The 27,391-nt window shown below is 39.9% G+C and overlaps 2 protein-coding genes across 3 annotated transcripts in view; one reads left to right on the top strand and one right to left on the bottom strand.

Moving 5' to 3' along the window:
- RPN2 (ribophorin II) overlaps window positions 1-10,689 on the bottom strand; it is a 65,059-nt gene extending 54,370 nt beyond the window's left edge. The window contains exons 1-2 of one of the 2 annotated variants that reach the window (XM_036902334.2): window positions 10,393-10,689; window positions 60-253 (exon numbers count right to left, since the gene is read on the bottom strand). In XM_036902334.2, coding sequence (XP_036758229.2) covers window positions 60-253; window positions 10,393-10,405 — 207 coding nt within the window. In that variant the 5' untranslated portion in view covers window positions 10,406-10,689. The remainder of the gene's footprint in view (window positions 1-59; window positions 254-10,392) is intronic. The other variant, XM_036902335.2, reaches the window with a different exon arrangement.
- On the top strand, window positions 9,481-20,022 carry MROH8 (maestro heat like repeat family member 8). The gene is given in 4 exon segments (XM_036902337.2): window positions 9,481-10,539; window positions 15,037-15,158; window positions 17,224-17,360; window positions 19,888-20,022. Coding segments are annotated over 4 exon segments (762 nt in total). The 5' UTR covers window positions 9,481-10,171.
- Window positions 20,023-27,391: the final 7,369 nt, after the last annotated feature.

Genomic DNA, 27,391 nt, shown 5'->3' with positions numbered 1-27,391 from the left:
TCTGAAGTACACAAAAGAAACGCAGTTAAGAGAGAAGCTCAAGACAAAAATGGCCTTACCTTTACATCTGGGACCTGGGCACCAAGGTTGCTGAGTCCCACAATGGAGTAGAAAGCAGATTCCAAACTTGTGAAGGGGCGGTCCAGCGAGGCTTTCAGTCTCTCCACATCGTGACTGGTGAGGTAGTGAGTGGGCACCAGAGCCTGGGTGCTGGCTATGATTGTCAGGGCCAACAGCAAGACAGAGCTTGAACCTTGAGGGGAAACCACTGTTAAATACACTCCACACTATTCCGAAGTTCAGTACACAAGTCCTGTGACAGTGAACGCCAAAGTCTGGAATCAAATCACTTGAGGAAGGGCAAGGGAACTGGGAGGTTTAACCTGGACAGAAGGCCTGGGAAGGGGTAGGCACTGCCTTCAACTACCTGAAGCACAGTCCTCCCAGTAGCCTCTATGTAGCTAAAGCACAAGACTCATCACAACATTCCAAGTCTCCAAACTCCTATGCCTATTAGGACAGAGCCAACTCTGATGCACAATGGTTTTGCCCACCGTTCAGACAGATCATTTCCCACTCATCCCTCATCTGACTCTGGCTTCCTCTCTGTTCCTCTAAAGAGTTATGTTTTTTCTTACCCAGCACTTTTTCATGCTTTCCCTTACTTCAACTTCGCTTAATTTTTACTTTCAGATATCAGTTCTAGCATCTCTTCCTTAAGAAGCCCCTCAAGAGCCCTCCTTTGGGTTAGGTCCCCAGTACTATAAAGTAGTGAAGAACATGGCCTGACCTTTGGGGCCAGGTTTAAATCGTAGCTCTGCCATTTATTAACAATGTGGCCATGACAGTTACAATTTGGCCATCCTCTGCCTCAGTTCCCTCAAGCGTGAAGTGGGATACTGACAGAACCTACTTTAGGGTTGTAATGAGGATTACGTGAGTTAATACAGATCTTAGAATAGTGACTGGCATACAAGTACTTTGCTAACTACTACTTCTATTGTTACTTTTGCTATTGCCACCCACAGCAACCTGAATGTATGTACCCTATTTTTCACAACTATAATTAATAATGTGATGTCTGATTCCTCTGCTAACCTGTAAGCTCTTTGAGAATAGAGACTGTTTCTCTTGTTAATCCCATATTTCTAAGTCTTGCACATTGCTTGGCACATAGTACTGAATTAGTATTTGCTCAATGGAAAGAAAATTAATCCTTGTCTACTATGCCCCAGAAGACAGGAAGCAGTTGCAGGAGTGATACATTCTAGATTTTGTTAAAGAAAAACAACTTTTGAATGGGCTTCTTCATGAACTGTCTGCCAGCCAATTAGCAGTATAGTAGTCCCTCCTTATCTGCGCTTTCCAGTTTTGGTTACCCGTGGTCATTTGCAGTCAAGAAGCAAATGACCCTCCTCCTGATGTATCATCATCAGAACAGCAGCCCAACACTACATCCTACATCACAATACCCACGCCATTCGCCTCAATTCATCACACAGGTGTTTCATCCTCTCACATCATCACAGAAGAGTTCAGGACAATAAGATATTTTGAGATAACTTGTATTACAATATATTGTTATAACTGTTCTATTTTATTAGTTATTGTTAATCTCATACTCTGCCTAATTAATAAATTAAACTTAATCACAGATACATATGTATAGTAAAGAAACAGCATACATAGGGGTTGGTACTACCCATGGTTTCAGGCATCCACTGGCAGTCTTGGAACATGACCCCGGCACTTAGGGGGAGACTACTGTAATCACAAGGCTAACAGTAAGTCCTACATCTTCTGCCTGTACTGCCAGATTTAGTCTGAACTAGAATTCCTTAAGAAAGGCATTATTATATCTATTTCACTAATAAGAAAACTAAGGACAAGCATACTTGCACACAGCCAATCTTGGACTGAAAACCAACTCTAACTACAGAGTTTACCAATCACTATTTTTTGGAGAATGTTATAGAAGTGATGCCCACATTAGGGGCAACCCAGAATCATTCTTCTATGAAAATTAGTTCTATTTAATTCCTGGGTGTGTTAAATAATCTAAAGAATGTGAAAGCTCAGAGAGGAAAAAATAGCAGTGCAAGTAGGGTGGTGGAAATCTCTCCCAAAACCATATATATTTTGAAAATACAGCAAATACAACTATTCCTAAAAACGTGACCAAAAGATACAGTACACAAGCCAGGCTACATCTGCGAGAACCCAACATCTCACGGAAAAGGGTAAGACACAAAGCCGTGACCTGGAGGGACCCGAGCACTCCCCCTACTCTAGCTCACCGGCAGGAGGAAAAGAATCAGAGTGAGGATGGAGTGGAAGCACAGGACTCCTAAATAACCAGCCCTAGCAATCTGCCCTGGGAGCACAGACACACATTGCATGGTGTTCTGGATATCAGAGGAGCAGAAAAGCAAAATCTGAGACTGAGACTGCGAACAGGTTCCAACAGCCAGCTGCCCTGGGACAAAAGAAAAGGAGACACTTTAAAAGTCTTAAAGGGACAAGAGCTTAAAAGGTGGACAAAATCGTCCTGGCACACTCAGCCCAGCAGGCCAGAAACGTTAAGGAACTTCAAGAGCCCTAACCCCTTGGTTGGCAATGCAGCTACAAGGCCCCTCACAGCAATAAGCAGCCTGCCGTTCCTTCCCCCCTGCTGGCACTGCAAGCAAACCGGCTAACCCACCATTGCTACAGAACAACCGGGGAGCAGCCCCACCTACAGCAAACACACAGCTTAACAAGAGGTTACTCGCTGCGCACAGCTAACAGGCCCAGACCCAGAGGCTGCTCCCAGGGCGCAGTTGACCGGCACAGACAGAGGAGATGGGCACGGAGACAGGGAAGCAAGACACACACACTGCTGGTCTGCGATCCCCACCAGTGCCCCAGGCCATCCCATGGGCCGCCCAGCCCACAACAGCCTGGGGGATTAACACAGAGGCTGCTCCTTGTGTGCAGTTAACCGGCACAGACAGCAGAGACAAGGCAAGATGACCAGCAAGCAGGAAGGGACTTTCTTCTCCCAGCTGACACACGCGGCACTTGCCAGCGACCACTCCCAACACCATGAAAAGGCAGAAGTACCTTGTTCACTCCAAAATCCCTCAAACACCATAGAGACGACTTGGTGAGACAGAAATCACCAATCTCCCTGAAAAAGAATTCAAATTAAAAGTCACAGGCATGCTGATGGAGCTACAGAGAAATATTTCAAGAGCTAAAGGATGAATTTAGGAAAGAGATAACAGAAATGAAAAAAACAGTGGAAGGATCTAAGAGTAGACTGAATGAGGTGGAAGAGACTGTTAATGGAATAGAAATTAGAAAACAGGAACACAGAGAAGGTGAAGGAGATAGAGATAAAAGGATCTCTAGGAATGAAAGAATATTAAGAGAACTGTGTGACCAATCCAAAAGAAACAATATTCACATTATAGGGGTACCAGAAGAAGAAGAGAGATAAAAAGGGAAAGAAAGTGTCTTTGAAGAAATAATTGCTGAAAACTTCCCCAAGCTGGGGAAGGAAATAGTCTCTCAGACCATGGAAGTCCACAGATCTCCCAACACAAGGGACCCAAGGAGAACACCAAGATATATAATAATTAAAATGGCAAAGATCAAAAACAAGGACAGAGTATTAAAAGCAGCCAGAGAGAGAAAAAAGATCACCTACAAAGGAAAACCCATCAGGCTATCATCAGACTTCTCAGCAGAAACCTTACAGGCCAGAAGAGAATGACATGATATATTCAATGCAATGAAACAGAAGGGCCTTGAACAAAGAATACTGTATCCAGCAAGATTATCATTTAAATTTGAAGGACAGATTAAACAATTCCCAGATGAGCAAAAGCTGAGGGAATTTACCTCCAAAAAACCATCTCTACAATGTATTTTAAAGGGTTTGCTGTAGATGGAAGTATGCATAAGGCTAAATAGTTGTCACCAGAGAAAAAAAAAGCACAGCAAAGAAAGCAGACCAACCAAATACTAACTAAATGCAAAATAAAATCAGCTATCCACAAAATCAGTCAAGGGACACACAAAGAATACAGAATAAAACACCTAACATATAATGTGGAGGAGGAAGAAAAAGAGGGGAGAAAAATAAAGAATCATCACACTGTGTTTATAATAGTATACTAAGTGAGTGAAGTTAGTCAGTTAGATAGTAAAGAAGCTGCCTTTGAACCTTTGGTAAACATGAATCCAAAGCCTGCAATGGCAATAAGTACATCTCTATCAATAATCACCCTAAATGTAAATAGAATGAGTGCACCGATCAAAAGACACAGAGAAAGAGAATGGATAAAAAAGCAAGACCCATCGATATGCTGCCTACAAGAGACTCACTTCAAACCCAAAGACATACACAGACTTAAAGTGAAGGGATGGAAAAGATATTTCAGGCAAACAGTAGGAAGAAAAAAGCAGGTATCGCAGTACTTCTTTAAGACAAAACAGACTTCAAAACAAAGAAAGCCTTAAGAGACAAAGAAGAACATTACATAATGATAAAGGGGTCAGTGCAACAAGAGGATATAAACATTATTAATATCTACACACCCAGCACAGGAGCATCTACATATGTGAAACAAATACTAACAGAATTAAAGGAGGAAATAGAATGCAATACATTCATTTTAAGAGACTTCAACATACCACTCATTTCAAAGCACATATCGACCAGACAGAAAATAAGTAAGGACACAGAGGCACTGAACAACACACTAGAACAGATGGACCTAACAGACATCTACAGAACTCTACACCCAAAAGCAGCACGATACACATTCTTCTCAAGTGCACATGGAACATTTTCCAGAATAGACCACAAACTAGGCCACAAAAAGACCTTCAGTTAATGCAGAAAGACTGAAATTCTACGAACCAACTTCTCAGATCACAAAGGTATAAAACTAGAAATAAACTGTACAAAGAAAACAAAAAGGCTCAAGAACACATGGAGGCTTAACAACATGCTCCTAGATAATCAATGGATCAATGACCAAATTAAAATAAAGATCAAGCAATATAGGAGACAAATGAAAACAACAGCACAATGCCCCAAATTCTGTGGGATGCAGCAAAGTCAGTTCTAAGAGGAAAGTATATAGCAATCCAGGCCTATTTAAAGAAGGAAGAACAATCCCAAATGAATAGTCTAAATTCACAATTATTGAAACTGAAAAAAGGAGAACAAATGAGGCCTAAAGTCAGCAGAAGGAGGGATATAATGAAGAACAGAAAAGAAACAAATTAAATTGAGAAGACTTAGAAAAAATTACTTGAAACCAAGAGCTCGTTCTTTGAGAAAATAAACCAAATAGATAAACCTCTAGCCAGACTTATCAAGAAAAAAAGAGAATCTACACACATAAACAGAATCAGAAACGAGAAAGAAAAAAACACTATCAACACCACAGAAATACAAAGAATTATTAGAGAATACTATGAAAAACTATATGCTAACAAACTGGATAACCTAGAAGAAATGGACAACTTTCTAGAAAAATACAACCTTCCAAGACTGACCAAGGAAGAAACACAAAGTCTAAACAGACCAATTACCAGCAATGAAACTGAATCAGTAATAAAAAAAACTACCCAAGAACAAAACTCCAGGCCCAGAGGGATTCACTACTGAATATTATCAGACATTAAGAGAAGACATAATACCCATTCTCCTTAAAGTTTTCCAAAAAATAGAAGAGGGAATACTCCCAAACTCATTCTATGAAGCCAGCATCACTCTAATACCAAAACCAGGCAAAGACACCACAAAAAAAGAAAACTACAGACCAATATCCCTGATGAGCATGAATTCAAAAATAATCAACAAAATATTAGCAAACCAAATTCAAAAATACATCAAGAGGATCATACACCATGATCAAGTGGGATTCATCTCAGGGATGCAAGGATGGTACATTTGAAAATCCATCAACATCATCCACCACCATCAACAAAAAGAAGGACAAAAACCACATGATTATCCCCATAAATGCTGAAAAAGCAATCGACAAAATTCAACATCCATTCATGAAAAAAACTCTCAACAAAATGGGTATACAGGGTAAGTACCTCAACATAATAAAGGCCATATATGACAAACCATAGCCAACATCATACTTAACAGCGAGAAGCTGAAAGCTTTTCATCTAAGACTGGGAAAAGGCAAGGATGCCCACTCTTCCCACTTTTATTTAACATAGTACTGGAGGTCCTAGCCACAGAAGTTGGACAAAACAAAGAAATACAAGGCATCCAGATTGGTAAAGAAAAAGTCAAACTGTCACTATTTGCAGATGACATGATAGTACATAAAAAACCCTAAAGACTCCACTCCAAAACTACTAGAAATAATATCTGAATTTCAGCAAAGTTGCAGTATACAAAACTAACACACAGAAATCTGCTGCATTCCTATACATTAACGAAGAACAAACAGAAAGAGAAATCCGGAAAACAATTCCATTCACAAATGCATCAAAAAGAATAAAATACCTAGGAATAAACCTTACCAAGGAAGTGAAAGACCTATATCCTGAAAACTACAAAGCACTCCTAAGAGAAATTAAAGAGGACACTAATAAATGGAAATTCATCCCATTATCTTGGGTAGGAAGAATTAATATTGTCAAATGGCCATCTTGCCTAAAGCAATCTACAGATTCAATGCAATCCCTATCAAAATACCAACAGCATTCTTCAATGAACTGGAACAAATAGTTCAAAAATTCATATGGAAACACCAAAGACCCCAAATAGCTAAAGCAATCCCAAGAAGGAAGAATAAATCAGGGGGGATCTCCCTTCCCAATTTCAAACTCTACTACAAAGCTACAGCAATCAAGACAATTTGGTACTGTTACAAGAACAGACCCATAGACCAGTGGAACAGAATAGAGAGTCCAGATATTAACCCAAGCATATATGGTCAATTAATATATGATAAAGGAGCCATGGACATACAATAGGGAAATGACAGCCTCTTCAATAGCTGGTGGTGGCAAAACTGGACAGCTACATGTAAGAGAATGAAACTGGATTACTGTCTAACTCCATACACAAAGGTAACTCGAAATGGATCAAAGACCTGAATGCAAGTCACGCAACCAAAAAACTCTTAAAAGAAAATATATGCAAAACTCTCTTGAATATAAACATGAACAACTTCTTCATGAATGTATCTCCACAGGCAAGGAAAACAAATGCAAAAATGAACAAGTGGGACTATATCAAACTAAAAAGCTTTTGTACAGGAAAAGACACCATCAGTAGAACAAAAAGACATCCTACAGTATGGGAGAATATATTCATAAAAGACATATCCAATAAGTGGTTGACATCCAAAATATACAAAGATCTCATGCACCTCAACAAACAAAAAGCAAATAATCCAATTAAAAAATGGGCAGAGAAGCTGAACAGACACTTCTCCCAAGAAATTCAGATGGCCAACAGGCACATGAAAAGATGCTCCACATCGCTAATCATCAGAGAAATGCAAATTAAAACCACATTGAGACATCACTTCACACCAGTTAGGATGGCCAACATCCAAAAGGCAAACAAATGTTGGGGAGGATGCGGAGAAGGGGGAACCCTCCTACACTGCTGGTGGGAATGTAAATTGGTTCAACCTTTGTGGAAAGCAGTATGGAGGTTCCTCAAAAAACTCAAAATAGAAACCCCATTTGACCCAGGAATTCCACTCCTAGGAATTTTCCCTAAGAATGCAGCAGCCCAGTTTGAAAAAGACAGATGCACCCATATGTTTATCACAGCACTATTTACAATAGCCAAGAAATGGAAGCAACCTAAGGGTCCATCAGTAGATGAATGGATAAAGAAGATGTGGTACATATACACAATGGAATATTATTCAACCATAAGAAGAAAACAAATCCTACCATTTGCAGCAACATGGATGAAGCTAGAGGGTTTTATGCTCAGTGAAATAAGCCGGGCAGATCAAGACATGTATCAAATGATTTCATTCATCTGTGGAGTGTAAGAACAAAGAAAAAACTGAAGGAACAAAACAGCTGCAGACTCACAGAACCCAAGAATGGACTAACCGTTACCAAAGGGAAAGGGACTGGGGAGGGTGGGTGGGAAAGGAGGGATATGGGGAAAAGGGGCATTACAATTAGCACACAAAATGTAGGGGGTGGGCACAGGGAAGGCAATATAGGACAGAGAAGACAACTGGTGACTCTATAGCATCTTACTATGCTGATGGACAGTGACTGTGATGGGGAATGTTGGGGGGACTTGATAATGGGGGGAATCTAGTAACCACAATGTTGCTCATGTAACTGTATATTAATGAGACCAAGAAAAAAAAAACCTAGAAAGTCATCTATAACGTGAAGTATTCATTCATCAAATATTTTTTGAATGCCTACTATGTAGCAACAACAATTATCGGTGTTAAAGATACAGCAGGAAACAGAACAAATAAAACCCCCATGGAGCTTACATTCTAGTGGGAATAGCAAGATATCAACCAAAATAATTAAGAAACATTATCACATTAGAAAGTAAAAAGTGCCATGGAGAAAAATAAAGCACAGAATAGACATCTGGGAGGAGCTACATATTTAAATATAGTAATCTGTGATGGACTAAGAAATAACAATATTGTGTATTGACCTGAGGGAAAAGGAGCAGGTCACAAAGATATCTGGAATCCAAGAAGAAAAGAAAAGAAAAGACCCTGAACCCAGAGTATACTAGTGTTTTCTTACATTAGCCAGGAGGGAAGTATAGCTACAGTAAGCAAAGGGTGAGAAGTAGGGGTGCAGGGACAAGAGATAGCAGAAGCCACTTCCGAGGGCCTTGCAAATCATGGTAGGGACTCTGTCTTTTACTAAGCGAGATGAGAGTCACTGGAAAGTTTTGAGCAGAGGAGAGATCTGACTTACATTCTACAGGATCACCGTGTTGAGAATAAACAATACTGTGTTAGGGTTATGCAGAAGCAGGAATCTAAAGAGGGACAACAGTTAGGAGACTATTGCCGTAATCCAAGTGAAAAAGATGCTGGTGGTCTGAGCCAGTGAGGTGGGGTTGGAGTCTGGCTAGAATTTAAAGTTAAAGCCAGAATTGCTAATGGATAGAAAAAATGTGAGAGTCGTCAGACTATTAATGCTGAATCCCCTCCCCAGGGCCTTGTGAACATGCATATACTCAGTACGTTAAGATCTAGTCAAAGACTGTCTAGAATTCTCCCATCTAGACTATAAATTCCCCTAACACAGCATCTGTGTCAGAATCCTCATCTTCCCACCTCACGTTAATGGTAACACTAACTTTTTTGGAGAAAATGTGAGCACTTAACATGTATCAGGTATGCCCATTATTTTGCATACAGTGAGTCATTAAATCCTTACAATATCCAAATGAGTGCAGTTTTCAGACCAATAAATGGAGGCTCAAAAGTAGTTACCTGAGTTACATAACTAGTTACAGAGAAACCGCAAGCAGTTTGAATCCGAAGTTTGTTTTTTAATCACTCTATTATCCTCAACTTCTCAAATAATGGAGCAGTGAGCGACTGACTTACTGTTACCTTGGAAGAATTACTTCCCTTCTCTGGGATTCCGTTTTCCCTTCTAAGTACACATTTCCCAAGTTGTGAGAAGAATACATTAGGTTCCATCTTGCACAGAGCCCACAAAATAACTAGCAATGAGGTTAACTTTACTGAATAATTACTTAGTGCCATTCACTATGAGATGCACGGAAATTACCTTATTTAATATACAGCAATTTAAGAGGCAGATAATGTGACTAACCTATTTCTACAAATGAGAAACAGGTGCAGAGGGGTTAAGTAACGCGCTGGGTCACATAAACGAATACATGGCAAACTACAAGTTTGCACCAGGAGAATCTAACTTCAGATTTCATGGTCTAAGCTCCTAGACAGAAGTGAGTGGTTTTCTTGCCCCCTTTTACTACAAAGGAAACTACGGTTCGAAGACGAACGATTTGGCCAAAAGCTCACTTTTAGGCCGCCTGGGCCGGGAGCCTGCGCAAATCGCTAATGAATGAGTGAAGCCCGACCTGAGGTTAACCGCGGCCGCGGTCCCCCAGCTGGGCCTCGGGAGGACCCGCAGTCCGCCCGTAACCCACCCTACTCATGGCCCCGCTCCGGTCGCCGGCATCCCCACCCGCTCCCACGCCCCCAGCTAGACCCCGGACTCCAAGAGAGCCCGAGTCCATGCCCGTGCCCCGCAGGGGAAGGGAAACCCGCCCGGCCGGCTCCCGACTGGCGAGCACTAGCCTCACGCGGGCGACGGCCCACTCGCCGAAGCGTGCAGGCCACAGGGCCTCGTCGTTGAGCCATGAACAACGCCTCACCCGGTGGCGCCATTCCTCCTATTAGATCCCACCAGGGCCCTATCCGCCGGCTGACTTCCGCCCGCGAAAGTGGTTCCAAGAGCACGCCAGAGGGTACGCCAAGGACTCGTGGCAGGCTGCGCGCGCTGGGATGGGATCTAGGCACAGGTCAGTGTCCTCCGTCCCGCTGGACCGGGCCGCTCCCAGCAGCCGCGGCCGGACTTCCAGTCCTCGCGGCCGAGGGTCCCGCGGCCCTCGCGTACAGGCCCGCTTCCCCACCCCGCACCTCTCTCCACTTGGAACCAACCGCTTCTCAAAGTTCTTATTCCGGCGCTATCCGGACGCGGTTGGACTAGGCTTCGGGGTGGGCCCGAAACGGGGCCGCCTCTGATTGGCAGATCCCGTTGATTGGCCGACCGCTCTGTCACTCAGTCGTCTCCCTGCAGCCCGGCCAATTTTAAAGGAATGGAAAGGGGGTCCGGTGGGCAGGAGCGAGCAATATTGAAGTGCACTGTTTTTGTTTTTTCCTAGGTAATCATGGTTGTTTCCTCCAATGATTGTTTCGGTTGCTAATAACTAACCGTGAGACGTTTTATCTGATCTGAAAAACATTTGTGTGGATTCAGTGATTCCTCACAATATCTATCAGTCCAATTTTACAGACGAAGTAACAGGCTCAAAAAATGGAAGTGACTCATCTAAGAACTCAGGAATAACTAACCTCAGTTACTGAGCGTTTGCAGAATAGCCTGACAGTACTAAGCGCGCTACGGACAGCATTTCATGCACTTTCACTTTTCTGTGATGTGTGTACTGTTACTCCCATTTTATAGAGAAGGAAACAAAGATTTGAACGCAGGCGGTCTGACTCCATAGTCTGTTTTAACTATTATGGACATAGAAAGTATGCTCAATATGGTAACTCTTACTATCATTATTAGTGTCCCAAATAGTATTTTCTGAAATTGGGGAGAATCCGTTCTTTCTATGGCTGGTACTGTGCTGTTCAATATGGTAGATACTAGCTACATGTGAATATTTACATTTGAGTTTAAGTGACTGAAAATTAAAGATTCAGCTCCTCAGTTATGCTAGCCACATTTTAAGAGCTCAGCAGCCACGTGTGGCTAGTAGATATCATGTGGGACAATGCAAAATCATAGGACATTTCCACTATCACAAGAAGTTCTATTGGACAGTGCTGATCTAGAATATATAAAGAACTCATCCAACTCAATAATAAGACAACCCAATAGTGTGCTGGAGCCATCTCATCCTGGCTTGGTAGAGTACATGTTAAATTGATTAGGAATTTTGCAAACTGGTTGTTAAATGCAGCTATGTAGAAAAATAAAATTATACAAATTTAAAATGAAAATAAAGTATATTGAAAACTAAACCCATCACTGCCTGATTATTTTACTACCTTTGCCATTGTTTATGCTTTTGTGATGGCTTATATCTAATTTTTTTCTGTAGGGTGGAAATACTTTATGATATCATGCACATCTCTTCCCAAAATTGATATTGGTAGCTTGATTTTGGCTACAACTGGAATATTCACACCATATAATTAGCATATGCTATAAATCAGGACTTGATTTATTGCTTTGTCACTGTCTAAGTTTAATGATGGAGAAAATATTGAGATTAAACTTAGAAGTGTGTCATGTCTATAGACTTTACATTATGAATAACACAAAAACTTGAGGAAATATTCTTCTAGTGTTTGAAAATTATTATCCAATTCAGAAAAGAGGTTGCTTCTGAAGTTTCAGTTACATCTTACTTGTTTATATAAATGAAAGTATTGATGAGTGTTCACTTAAGAACTAAGGGAATCTTTTAAATACTTGCCAGCATACAATTACAGACAACCCAATAAAAAAACATGAGCAAAAGATTTGAATAGACACTTCCTCAAAGATATGCAAATAGCAAACAAGCACATAAGAAGATGATCAACATCACTGCAAATTAAACCACAGTGAGGTACTGCTCCTCATCCACTGGAATGGTTAATATAAAAAAGGCCAACCATACCAAGTGTTGACAAGGGTATGGAGCACCTGAAATTCTCATGTATTACTGGTGGAAATGTAAAGTGATGCAACCATTTTGGAAAACAAATCATCAGCTTCTTAAAAAGTCCGTTATACAACCTACCATTCAACCCAGGCATTTGAGTCCTAGAGAGCTTGTTTATTTTTAATCAACTGGCTTTTTTTTTGTTTACAGTAGCTTTTTCAACTAGCTTTTTTATTACTAAAAATATATATGCATGCACAGGAAAAAGTTCAAACTTTATTGGTTTGAGGGTTTTCCCCAAAATTGTTGTATTTATGATTGAGTACATGAAAAAATAATATTTATAAAGCCTACATAAGGAAAGAGTAATGATATAGTGAAACTATGTACCTGCCATTATGTTAAAGAAAGAACATAACCATAACTTTAAAGTCCTCTTTCTAGTGCTGTCCATTCTATCCCTTCACTTCCCACTCAGAGATCTCCATCCTGCAGGCTATATAATTTCCTTGCTTGTCTTAATAGTTTTACTATGTATGTTTATAACTCCTCTTTTACTCTTATACATTTCTTAACATTTACTTATTTATTAGTAAATAAATGGAATTTATTACATTATTTTCTGTGATTTTTCTTTTTTCTCCCAACATTGTAAGATTTATCTGTTATTCACAGCTAAAATCCATTCATTTTCACTGCTGTATAGTATTTCAGGAGATGAGTATACAATTTATTCTACTGTTGGCAGGCCATTATGTGTCTAGAGTTTTTCTGCTATGATGACTACTACTATGAAGATTCTTATATATATTCCTGGTGCACATGTGTTAAAAGTTTCACTGGAATACATTCCTAGGAGTAGGCTAGTGAATCATGATATACATACATTTTCAACTTTACTAGATAATGCCAAATTATTTCCAAAGTGTTTGTAAAACTTTACACTACCAACTGCAATTTATGAGTTCTCTTTGCTCCACATCTTTTTCAATATTTGATACTCATGCCAGTATAAAAAATTTCAGGCAACATAGAAGTTTAAAATTTTCCTTCTCTCAACAAACTCCGCTCCACAGATGTTTGGTTTGAATTCCATAAGATTTTCTACGTGCATCCCAACATTTGTTTGTGTGTGTGTACACACACACACACACACATAAATAAACATACTTATCATTTTTATGGAAGTATTGTTTTGTTTTAACAAAAATGGAATCATACCCACTGTTTGGAAAATTGCTTTTTTATTATTAATATGTGCTAAATATTCAACAAAGAGAGATCTGTTCAGGCATTCACTCAATCAGTATTTATTGAGCATAATCATATGCCAAGAACTATTCTAGTCTCTAAGAATACATTCATGAGCAAGCAGCCAAATATCCTTGCACTTGTGAAGCTTACATTTTAGCAGCAGAAAATAGGTGCTAAACAATATCATAAATAAGGGAATAATATATTAAAAGGTGTGTGCTACAGGAAAAAGAAAAAGTAGGAAAGAGTAAGGGGAATTGAGGGAGGTGAGGGGGTGTTATACCTTCGTCTCTTTTTAACAGTGACACAGTTTTCTTACCTGTCCATTTCCTCCCCTGAGGCTGATAATATGCTTGGTGCTGGGGATACAACATGACCATGTAGACAAGGTTTCTCCCCTTGTGGAGCTTATAGTCTGATAAGAGACAGTCAATAAACAAACACAAATGATCTTGATAATTGTAGGTGATTGTTAATTACTGTGAAAAAATTAAGAAAATAATTGTGGGATTGGGTGGTTTTGATCAGTGATCAAAAATATCTCTCTGAACAAAACAACAGCAGACTCACAGAACCCAAGAATGGACCAACAGTTACCAAAGGGAAAGGGACTGGGGAGGATGGGTGGGAAGGGAGGGATAAGGGCCAGGGAAAAGAAAAGGGGCATTACGATTAGCATGTATAATAGATAGAGGGGGGCATGGGGAGGGCTGTGCAACACAGTGAAGACAAGTAGTGATTCTACAGCATCTTACTACACTGATGCACAGTGACTGTAATGGGGTGTGGGGGTGGGACTTGGTGAAGGGGGGAGCCTAGTAAACATAATGTTCTTCATGTAATTGTAATTAATGATAACAAAATAACAACAACAACAACAACAAATATATATATATATATATATATATATCTTAGAATGTGACATTTAAACTTTCACTTGAGTAATGAGACAGAGGCAGTCCTGAAAAACTCATTTTTCTCCTCCCCTCTTCATTCCTAGTGTTACAGAAAATACTGGAAAAACCTGGACTGGATCACTGATGGAAGAACCAAGCAGCACGCGGAAGTCTTGAAATGTTGAGGTTTATTTTACACCGGTGGGCTCAGAGGGGAGTAACCTCCCAAGGTCTGAGCCCGAAACAAAGGCAAGGGGAGCAGTATGTATCTTTCTGCTTCCATATCTGCAACATTTCTACCTGCACAGCAAACGAGCAAACAAGGGGGAGTAAGTTTGGGGAGTGAGATTAGGAAATAAGTGCCTGGCAGAGCAGGGAGTGAAGGGGAGGGAGAAGTTAAGGAAGTTTCTGTTGTTTTTGCTAAGAGCAGCAGAAGGGAGCCCCCTGGACTAGATTGCTGTCCTTGTAAATGTTTCCCTATCACTAGGATCTGTAGTCAGGAAGAAGTAGTGATCCCTTGTGCTTCTGACAATGATTCAGCAAGTGTGGATTGGCAACTGAGCAACTTAGAGGATATCAAAAAAGGCCCAAGTACCCTTGAACTTACAGGTGAAACGGTGAAAGGATTTTAGAAAGGGGACCTCTTCAATTCAAGTTGCTGGGTACCCAGACCATACTTTGGTAGTGAATTTTGTCCCTGACTTTAAGACCTTGGAGTACAGTTGGCAAAATGAGGTAAGATATATCATTCTAGACAAACAGGGAACTAAACTTCATCCTGAGACAGATAATCCTGCAGACATGCACAGAGTCCAAATTCTCGAAGGATGCTGAGAAGGAAAAGGTAGGTGTGGATGGAATCTGGACTGGGCTACAGAATAACTATCTTTCATTTGTTCTATGAACATTTATTGAGTAGCAGGTGCTGGGCATACAATAGTGAACAAGGCTGGTGGGGTCCCTGCCCTCACAGAGTCTTACATTAGAGTGCTGAAAAGGACCCAAAAAAAGTAAACAGACAGTAAAGTCCTTACAAGTATAGTAAACACTGTGAAAGAATTGGACAAGGAGCTGAGACAAAACAGGGAGATGGGAACCTACTTTAAACCATGGTTGTCAGAGAGCACCTGTCTGAAACAGTGCTGTTTAAACCTGAAGGAGGCCTCAAGCATATGAAAGAGGAGCAACCCGTGTGAGAAGCAGAAGAGTGTTTCAGGTGGATGGAAGAGTGTTTCCTGTGCATGAGACAGGAAAGAAGATGGTATATCTGAAGAACTACATTCATCCATTTGTACATTCATTCAACAAATATTTATTGAAGCCCACCTATGCTCTGCTCTAAATACTTATCTAGCTACTGGAGATAGAGCACTGGACAGAATGGACACGATGTACTTACAGATAAACAAATGATTGGAACTCAGGATTATGTGTGTGACTGGGGTATGGGTAGGGGTGGGGAGCAGACAGAGGTATACTAGTGGCTAGGAGGATACTTAGTCAAAATGAGCAAAGAAGGGAGGATTCAGGAAAGGCATCTCAGAGCTGAGCCCCGGACTTAGCTGGGCAAAGAGAGGTAAGGGAAGGAGGGAGAAACATGTGGAAGGCAGGCCTGTGCAGAGGTCAAAGGTGAATGGGAACAGGGCTTCTGGTGGCTGACAAGAACATGGCAGGGAGAAGGAGGAATTTGCGGAAGAGGCTGTAACTCAAGAGACCGAAAAGTAAAAAGTAGAGTGGAAGAAATTCTTAGATGATAGGTGTGTGGAGGAGAAATGGTAAGACTGTTTGGCCAATTGGAATAAGGGATTTGGTATTGGAAAATAGAAGAGGTCAAGATGTAAAGCTACATGAAGAGGAAAATAATACCATCATAATCATTGCTACTTAGGAATAATATTTGTCAACACTTGGTGCTAGCCCTGTATCAGCCAAATGAGGTAGGTTCTAATATCATCCCCATTTTTGAAACAAAGAAATAGGCCCAGACAAAGTAAGGTTGCACAAGGTCAGAATGCTGCAAAGAGGCAGAGCAAGGAGCCAGGCCTGACTTGGCAAGGCAGACTGACTCTAGGGCCTGTGCTCTTAATCAGGATATATCCCAGGTCACACAGGAGACCCCTTAAATGCTTATTGCAACCTGGTCCAGTAGGAAGAGATCAGCAAGGGGCTGCTACTGTATTTTTAACTTTTATCACCACAGGTCATAGACTTTTGACTTTGAATAATATCCGCCATTTAAGTGTTTAGTGTGGGCCATATACTAGGATAAGTCTTTTGTATATATTATGTCACTTAATCTTCACACTAACCCTATTTTACAGGCTCACCTGTAAGATTCCTAGGGGCACACTAACTTGATTAAGTCCATACAATTAATAAATGGTAGGACAGGATTCAAACTAGTCTCCAACTGAGATTTAAAATCCATCCATGCTTTTAAACACAGTGCTACAGCTCAGTCTTAGAAGTTTTATTTATATCTTAGGAGGCTGTGAGAGCACTGAATTTGTAATTGAGAAAACTGGGAAGGGAAGGACACTTGGTCAGGGTGGCAGAGCAATTAGTAGAGTGAGAGCAGGACCTGTGTGTCCTGCTATCCAGTGGTTCTCCCCACTGAACCATATAACTTCATGGAGTATGGAGGCGTGATCCCGTACCTTTTTTTCAGAATTAGACTGGGACATCTCTGACATCCCTGGACTCTCTCAGGAATCCCTCACAGACAGCTTCATGCACCTGACCCACCAGGCCCCCCTGAGTGTTGAGAGGCTGATCCAGTCCATCCAGCAGTTTTGTAATGGTGAGCCAAAGGTATGCACAAGCAATGTTATATGCTGTCCAGTGTATTCCTCCATTTTGACAAGTACTTTCAACATTTATTATTTCTTTATTATATAAACAATTTATATTACAGGCTATAAAATGTATTTATATTCTTTCTTGTTTATATATATACATCATATATTTATATATATTTACAAAGTATATATTTATAGTTAATTTTTATTTATACTTTATAAAAATTATAAAATTCCTTGTGGGTAAAATTGTAACATTTCCAGAATATCTCGCCTGGCTTTAGTACATCTGCCTATCAATAGGCGTTCAGAGGTGGAAAGAAGTATGGCTTTAGTGCATTTGCATCATTCCTCAAGGGTGGAGAAAGTTCATCTCCATATCAAATGGTAATTATCTGGGAAAGGAGGGCTTATCTGTACCAGAGAGGGGAGAGGACTGGTGGTTTTTGGCTTCTGCTGGAGCAGGAAAGAGGGAAACAGCCCCAGACTGCAGTTTGTGAGCAATAAACGGATTTTAAACTTCATTTCTCCCTTTGACTGATTTCGGGTTTTAGAGGTATTTTGCCCCAGGATTTCCTCTCCCCAGACTTACATTCCTATAAAAACAAAGAAAGCCATAATAAAAATTTTAAATTAATCTTCCTTAATCCCATGCTCCTGAGATAACTACTGTTAACCTTTTGGTATACACACTTTCAGACTTTTTCTCTGCATACAAATGCATGTCATTATAGAAAAATAAACATCAGATGGTGGGTGAAAAACATTTTTCTAAGTCAACAGCTATATATCTGTATTATCCTACTTGATACAGTATTTCATTGTTTAGGTGAAACATTCATTCTATGAGAGCACATAACAGAAGAATTATAGCCAGGGGGTAAGGGAAGGCATTTCTGAGAAAGTAACCCTTGGGCTCAGATCTGAGGAATGAGTAGGAGAAATTAGAAGTTAGAATTGGAAGGAGGGTTCCAGAGGTACCAGAGATTTAACAGAGAAGAGCAGAGGATGATTGATGAACTCAAAGAAGCCTGATAAGTTTAAATCATAGTGTCAAAGGTGTCTGTCGTTTGTCAACACTTGGATTTTTTCCATATTTTGGCTATTGTGAATAATGCCACAATGAACATGGGAGTGCAGACGCCTCTTTGAGATCCAAATTTCATTTATTTTGGATATATACATACGGATGATTTTAGTTCATGAATATCCATCAAGCTTTACATTTTCTCTGTAATGTCAATAAAAATTTTTAAAGAAACACTTAAAGCCTATTCACTTTGGACTTGGATTATCCTGTATACTTCATGTCAGCAGGGTTTATAAGGATTTCTTTGTAATTAATAAAGGGTTTGGATTGTTGCAGTGACTTGGAAAATAAGTTATTTCCCTGTGTTGACCTGAATGCACAGCCAGTCAGGGAAATAGATGAATAAGAAGGTAATTTTGTCAAAAGTATCATTAAATGCCATGATAGCAATATACACATGTGGTTTATGGATACACTTAGGAAGGGCATCTGACCCTGTGTCAGAGAAAATGCATGAACCAAGTCTTAAAGGATATATAGATTTTAGTCAGTAAACAAAAAGAAGTCTAGTGAATTCAGAAGGTGCAGAGGCCCATAAACAAGAAAGGGCAGCATAGAAGGTAATTTGGCTAAAGCTTAGAATGCAACGGAGCAAGGCAAGAGGTGACTTTGAAGAGGTTAGCTAGGGTCACATTGGGAAGGGCATTGACCTCCAAGGGTGCCTTGAAAGATCTTCCAAAGGGAGTTACCTAATCAAATTTGCATTTTATAAAAATGAATCTGGTGATAGCTGGTGGAATAGCTTGAAGGGGAGCAAAACTGGGGGACGGAATCCCTGTGTTGGATTGCTGTGCTCATCCAGGTGAGAGAGAACCAGGCCATGAAGTCGGCTTCTTGCTATTGCTACTTGCTGTTCAGAGAATTTATATCAATTTATACCCCCCACATGCTGGGGGGGGATATACTGGAAGAAATTTTCTCAAGATTGTGGAATTATTGGTGTCTTTTATTTCTTCTTTATCCTTTATTTTTTCAAAGTTTCTATGATAAATAGATACTGCTTTTATAATCAGAAAGACTACAAAAGAGATTTTATTCTTCATATCAGGATTTACATTTTAATATAAAACCTAAAGACTCAAAATAATTAATCTTTAATGACATCAAGAGAAGTAACAGCATCAGAAGTAACCCTGAGAAAGCCTAATTGGACAGCAGTATACAGAGTGGGTAGGTGGGAAAGCAAAGGTTAAAAGTGGGGAGAGCCACCATGGAGCACTTAGTAATTTAGCTAAGAAGGAAAATGAGGTCCCAAACCCAGGCAGAGCCAGTGGACAAGGAATTTCATTCCTCTGTAATTTATTTATTCCTTATAATAAAAGACTAATTTTAGATTGAATGAGATGTCACATGTTTAAAACATTTCAAGAACCTTTTCAAAAGCCCTCTACAATTATCAAATGAGATTATAGTGTACAATTGTGCTTTTATCATTTTTCCACAAATTCAGAGTGAACTTGAGAAGCAGACATTCCTAAGATCTTTGTCTTCTCTCAGCTGAACTTTACCTTATGATGAAACCACAGAATTATTCATTCACAGTCACATAGCGGACATTGTGCATATCCTAAATGTAGTATTATGACCTTATCACAGATGATCAGAACCATGCAAATTCAATGACTTGGCTAACAATTTTGAGTGGCTTCATTTATATTATCTATTCCCTTAGCCTCTTCTCATATCAGTATCTCTGCATAGAGGAGAAATACCCAGGATACTCCACAAATACAGTTACCTTGAAATTAATTAAGAGTAGAAAGGAGAGGGGCACCATTTAAATTTCTCAGTAAGGACAATGCAGCATTCTCATAAATCAACCAGTAGTTTTGAGGCAGATTCCATAATCAAATGCCAAGGTTCAAGAGCCACGTCTGCCTCTTTCTGGCTGTGTAATTTTGGGAAATGACTTAATTTCTCAGTGCTTCAGTTTCCTCATCTATAAAAGAAGAATAGCTTTATCTACTTCACAGAATTTTGGAGAGCTTTACATAAGAAATAAATGTAACGCCCATAGCATGACACCTAACACACATTTTACATTTGAGAAACATGATTGTATTCTTTTTATTATTTTATTTTGTCCTATTTGTACTTAACTCCAGCCACATTCTGCCACTAACTCATCCATTGCTTTACTAAGTGCCTGACAGTTCCAGGCTGTGTCCTGGGAATTGGGACAACTAAAACAAGACATATTCTCTGTTCTGCAGCCAAGCAAGGTGTAATGAGATGTGACAGAGACTGTGACAAAAGTTTAAATAGATACAGTGAAGGTACAGAGAAGTGAATGTGTGGCCAAGTCCATGTCCAGGAACCCAGAATCACTTTACAAAGGAGGTGATGCACTTAAGCACTTAACTTTTTGATGCCCTAGTTTTCTCATCTGTGAAATGTTTCTTTACTTTCTCTAAAGCTCAAATTATGAATTTGAGATTTCTTATACACTCCAGGAAAATGGGTGGTTCTTTTCCAACCCTCAAATCTGTTAGGCTGATTAGATGGATGATTAGTTTTCAAAAGTGAAGGCTAGAAGGGGGATTCTCAAGATGGCAGTGTGAGTAGGGTAGTGGAAATCTCCCAAAACCATTTATAGTTTGAAAATACAGCAAATACAACTATTCCTAAAAGAGTGGCCAGAAGATACAGTACACCGGCCAGGCTACATCTACATCTGTGAGAATGCAACATCTCACAAAAACAGTAAGATACAAAGCCACGACCCGGCAGGACCCAAGCACTCCCCCCACCCCAGCTCACGGGCGGGAGTAAAAGAATCAAAGTGGGAGGGAGTGGAAGCACAGGACTGCTAAATAACCAGAACTTCATGCGCCCTAACCCTCTGGGTGGCAATGCAGCCCGGAAGCCCCTCACGGCAATAAGCAACCTGCCGTTCGTTCCCCCCACTCCCACACCGGCACTGCAAGCGAACCAGCTGATCCACCATTGCTGTGGAGCAACCGGGGAGCAGCCCCACCCACAGCAACCACACAGAGACTTTTCCCAGCACGCAGCTAACCGGGCCAGTCCCAGAGGCTACCCACTGCCCGCAGTCAACTGACACAGACAGCAGAGACCAGTGCAGACTCTGGAAGGCACAAAGGGGCTTTATTCTCACTGCTAACACACGCTGCTCACCTGCAACCCCTGCCAGTTCCCTAGGCCATCCTGAGGGCCGCCACACCCATGGCAGCTCAGGGGATTAACGCAGAGGCTGCCAGCACAGGCATAAGCCAGTGAAGAGCCGGGAAAGCACACAGGAGCTCTGTTCTTGTGAACATGTGCTAATCGCCTGCAACCACCACCAGTGCCCTAGGCCATCCCGAGGACCACCCCACCCATGGTAGCTCATGGAATCAACCCAGAGGCTGCACCAGACAGACACAGGCAGAGGAAGCCAGCACGGAGTCTGGAAAGCATGTAGGAGCTCTGTGAACACGTGCTGATCGCCTACAACCACTGCCAGAGCGGTAGGCCATCCCAAGGGCCACCCTGTACACAGCAGCTCAGAAGATTAACCCAGAGGCTGCTCCCTGTGTGCAGTTGCCCAGCACAGACAGAGGAGATGGGCACAGAGTCCTGAAAGCTGAAAGCATGAAGGAGCACCGTTTACACAGGAGAACACACGCAGCTCATCTGCAATCCCCGCCAGTGCCTTAAGCAAACCCGAGGGCCTCCCCACCCATGGCAGCTCAGCAGATTAATCCAGAGGCTGCTCCCTGTATGCGGTTGACTGGCAATGGCAGCAAAGACAGGCAAGGTGACCATCAAGTAGGAAGGGACTTTGTTCTCCCAGCTGACGAACACGCCACTTGCCAGTGATCACTTCCATAACCATGAAAAGGCAGAAGAAACTTGTTGACTCCAAAATCCCTCACATCCCAAAGAAAGGGCCTGGTAAGACCAAAATCACCAATCTTCCTTAAAAAGAATTCAAAATAAAAGTCATAAGCATGCTGATTGAGATAGAGAGAAATATGCAACGACCCCAAAGTCAGCAAAAGGAGGGACATAATAAAGATCAGAGAAGAAATAAATAAAATTGAGAAGAATAAAACAATAGAAAAAATTAATAAAACCAAGAGCTAGTTCTCTTAGAAAATAAATCAAATAGATAAACCCCTAGCCAGACTTACTACAAGAAAAAGAGAATCTACACACATCACCAGAATCAGAAATGAGAAAGGAAAAATCACGATGGACACCACGGAAATACAAGGAATTATTAGAGAATACTATGAAAATCTATATGATACAGAGCTGAATAACCTAGAAGAAATGGACAAGTTTCTAGAAAAACACAACCTTCCAAGACTGACCAAGGAAGAAAAAGAAAATCTAAACAGACCAATTACCAGCAATGAAATTGAATCGGCAATCAAAAAACTACCCAAGAACAAACTTCCTGGACCAGATGGATTCACCACTGAATTTTACCAGACATTTAGAGAAGACATAATACCCATTCTCCTTAAAGTTTTCCAAAAAAATAGAAGAGGAGGAAATAATCCCAAACTCATTCTATGAAGCCAGTATCACCCTAATACCAAAACCAGGCAAAGATACCACACAAAAAAAAACTACAGACCAATATCCCTAATGAACACAGATGCAAAAATACTCAACAAAATATTTGCAAACCAATTTCAAAAATACATCAAGAGGATCATACACCATGATCAAGTGGAATTCATCCCAGGGATGCAAGGATGGAACAACATTAAAAAATCTATCAACATCATCCACCACATCAGCAAAAAGAAGGATAAAAACCACATGATCATCTCCATAGATGCTGAAAAAGCATTCGATGAAATTCAACATCCATTCATGATAAAAACTCTCAACAAAATGGGTATAGAGGGCAAGTACCTCAACATAATAAAAGCCATATATGACAAACCCACAGTCATCATCATACTAACAGTGAAAAGCTGAAAGCTTTTCTCCTAAAATTGGGAACAAGACAAGGATGCCCACTCTCCCCACTTTTATTCAACATAGTTCTGGAGGTCCTAGCCATGGCAATCAGACAATACAAAGAAATAAAAGGCACCCAGACTGGTAAGGAGGAAGTCAAACTGTCACTGTTTGCAGATGACATGATACTGTACATAAAAAAAACCTGAAGACTCCACTCCAAAACTACTAGAACTAATATCTACATTCAGCAAAGTTGCAGGATACAAAATTAATACACAGAAATCTGCTGCATTCCTATACACTAATGATGAATTAGCAGAAAGAGAAATCAGGAAAACAATTCCATCCACAATTGCATCAAAAAGAAAAAATACCTAGGAATAAACCTAACCAAGGAAGTGAAAGACCTATACCCTGAAAACTACAAGACACTCCTAAGAGAAACTGAAGAGGACACTAATAAATTGAAATTCATCCCATGATCTTGGCTAGGAAGAATTAATATTGTCAAAATGGCCATCCTGCCCAAAGCAATCTACAGATTCAATGCAATCCCTATCAGAGTACCAACAGCATTCTTCAACAAACTGGAACAAATAGTTCCAAAATTCATATGGAATGACAAAAGACCCCGAATAGCCAAAGCAATCCCAAGAAGGAAGAATAAATCAGGGGGCATCTCTCTTCCCAATTTCAAACTCTACTACAAAGCCACAGTTATCAAGACTGTTTGGTACTGGCACAAGAACAGACCCATAGACCAGTGGAAAAGAATAGAGAGTCCAGATATTAACCCAAGCTTGTATGGTCAATTAATATATGATAAAGGAGCCATGGATATACAATGGGGAAATGACAGCCTCTTCCACAGCTGATGGTGGCAAAACTGGATAGCTACATGTAAAAGAATTAAACTGGATTATTGTCTAACCCCATACACAAAAGTAAACTCAAAATGGATCAAAGACCTGAATGTAAGTCATGAAACCATAAAACTCTTAGAAAAAAACATAAGCAAAATACTCCTGTACATAAATATGAGCAACTGCTTCATGAACATATCTCCTCAGACAAGGAAAACAAAAGCAAAAATGAACAAGTGGGACTATATCAAAGTAAAGGGCTTCTGTACAGCAAAGGACACCATCAGTAGAACAAAAGGGCATCCTACAGTATGGGAGAATATATTCATAAATCACATATCTGATAAAGGGTTGATATCCAAAATATATAAAGAGCTCATGCACCTCAACAAACGAAAAAGCAAATAATACACTAGAAAATGGGTAGACGATCTGAACAGACACTTCTCCAAAGAAGAAATTCAGATGGCCAACAGGCACATGAAAAGACGTTCCACATTGCTAATCATCAGAGAAATGCAAATTAAAACCACAATGAGATATCACCTCACACCACTTAAGATGGCCAACATCCAAAGGACAAACAACAACAAATGTTGTTGATGATGTGGAGAAAGGGCAACCCTCCTACACTGCTGGTGGGTATGTAAATTAGTTCAACCATTGTGGTAAGCAGTATGGAGGCTCCTGAAAAAACTCAAAATAGAAATACCATTTGACACAGGAATTGCACTCCTAGGAATTTACCCTAAGAATGAAGGAGCCCAGTTTGAAAAAGACACATGCACCCCTATGTTTATCACAGCACTATTTACAATAGCCAAGAAATGGAAGCAATCAGTAGATGAATGGATAAAGAAGATGTGGTACATATACACAATGGAATATTATTCAACCATAAGAAGAAAACAAATCCTACCATTTGCAGCAACATGGATGGAGCTAGAGGGTATTATGCTTAGTGAAATAAGCCAGGCAGAGAAAGACAAGTACCAAATGATTTCACTCATATGTGGAGTATAAGAACAAAGAAAAAACTGAAGGAACAAAACAGCAGCAGACTCACAGAACCCAAGATTGGACTAACAGTTACCAAAGGGAAAGGGACTGGGGAGGACGGGTGGGAAGAGAGGGATAAGGGGACAAAGGGACATTACATTTAGCACACATAATGTAGCAGGGGGGCACGGGGAAGGCAGTACAGCACAGAGAAGCCAAGAAGTGTTTCTACAGCATCTTACTATGCTGATGGACAGTGCCTGTAATGGGGTATATGTGGGGACTTGATTGTGGGAGGAGTCTAGAAACCATAATGTTGTTCATGTAATTGTACATTAATGATAGATACCAAAATAAAAAAAAGTAAAAAAAAAAAAAAAAGGTAGGAGGTTGAGACAATAAAGAAGACATATCAAACATAAGCTCCAGCCTCATTGGCCCTTAGGACATTGATGTTCAGTGAAATCCCCCAGACTACTTCAGAAGACTACAGCTGAAGTAAAGAATCTGCCTCTCCAGCCACTCAAGTATTTAAAAGAATTCACAGTTCTACTAATGCCATGTTAGGGTGCATCTCCCAAGTCTCTTTGAACCAACCACCAACCAAACCAAATTTACTAAATTTGCTGACTTTGAGCTCTGGTTGTTCATCATTTGATCTTAGGAAATCACTTCTTTTGTGTCAAGAAGGGAAGGACACTGAAGAGGAAAATAATTTGTAGACAACTAAAGAAATTGATTTTTCCAAGAAAGACCTCAGGCCATTCCCCTGCAACAGCCTTGGTCATTTCTAAAGAGTTTTTGTGTTTTGTGTTGTATTTACTGCCCAGATTTTCATTTCAATTTAGCTAACCATTATCAGTGAATTTTATTTCTTCTAAAAAATGTTTTTCAAATAGATTTTAAATCAAACACATTTCTACAACTTCCTTTGTGGTAACTTGTTTAAGAGCTTTAAATAATCTTTTCATAGTTTTTTTTTTTTACGTTTTCTAAGCCAAAAGTTCCGTGCAAAACTATTTCCATCAATTGCATTATTAAAATAATTGAAAATGGCATTTTAAAAGTTACGAAAAGGTCTTCTAATTCAGACCTTGAAAGTTTTTTACGGTTTAACAATTAATAAATAAAAAGTTACAGTATCCTGGTTGCTGACAGAAACTTTTAAGACATTTGAAATACTAATATCATAATACTACCCAGGCCTCATCTCTGCCAAAAGTGAAATAGAAGCATGAAATAAATATTAAGCAGTCTTATCTTGAAACAAAATCAGTGACTGAATCTGAAAATATTCTGAAGATGTATCTGTACCTTATTCCGTCTATGAAAGCTCTGACCTCAACACTTTTTTCATCAAAATAAAATACTAGAACAACTAGGATTTATTTGAAACTGAAATGAAAGCATTTAAAGTAAGAAAAAAGGAGGAGTTCAGAAATCAGTTTCCTGATTTGTAGATTTATCAATGTGGTGAAGTATATATATATGTTCATAATTCAAAAGTTACAAAATATTCCCAGCCATCCACTTCACCTCCTCAAGGCTTCCAGTGTTACCAGTTTCTTATTCTCTCCTTCAAGACATGCATTTATGAACAACTGTATTTTCTTCCCTTTTCTTTTCACAAATTATTCTATGCACACTTACCTGCACTTTGAACTTTTTCTCCTTAATATATTTGAGATTTTTCCATATTAGTTCAAAAAGGATTTCTTCATTCTTTATTCTTGCCCAGTATTTCATGCTATTTGTTATATTAATGGACCCTTAGGTAATTTCCAAACAATAGTATATATAGTGAGTAATATATATATATATTTAACACATGGTCAAGTGTGTCTTTAGGATCAAATCCTGAAAGTGGAATTTCCAGGTTAAAGGATATATCACTTGTCATTTCAAATTAAAATATTGACAAATGACTTACAGTTACACCCCAGTGGTGTAAGAGCTTGCTTTTCTCCCCTCACTCTTTCCAGTACAATGTAATATTCACTCTATTGAATTCTTGCAATGGGCCCAGCACTGTTCTAGGTGATTAGGAAACATCAATGAATAAAACAGACTAAATCCTAGTGTAGTTCATCTTCTAACAGAGAAGAAAAATAATTTATAATAATATATATGTGGGGGCACGGGGAGGGCTGTGCAACACAGAGAAGACAA

The sequence above is a fragment of the Manis pentadactyla genome, chromosome 5 (genome assembly GCF_030020395.1).
Source record: "Manis pentadactyla isolate mManPen7 chromosome 5, mManPen7.hap1, whole genome shotgun sequence".
NCBI classification, from domain to species: domain Eukaryota; kingdom Metazoa; phylum Chordata; class Mammalia; order Pholidota; family Manidae; genus Manis; species Manis pentadactyla.
This window is presented reverse-complemented; position numbering and strand designations above follow the sequence as displayed.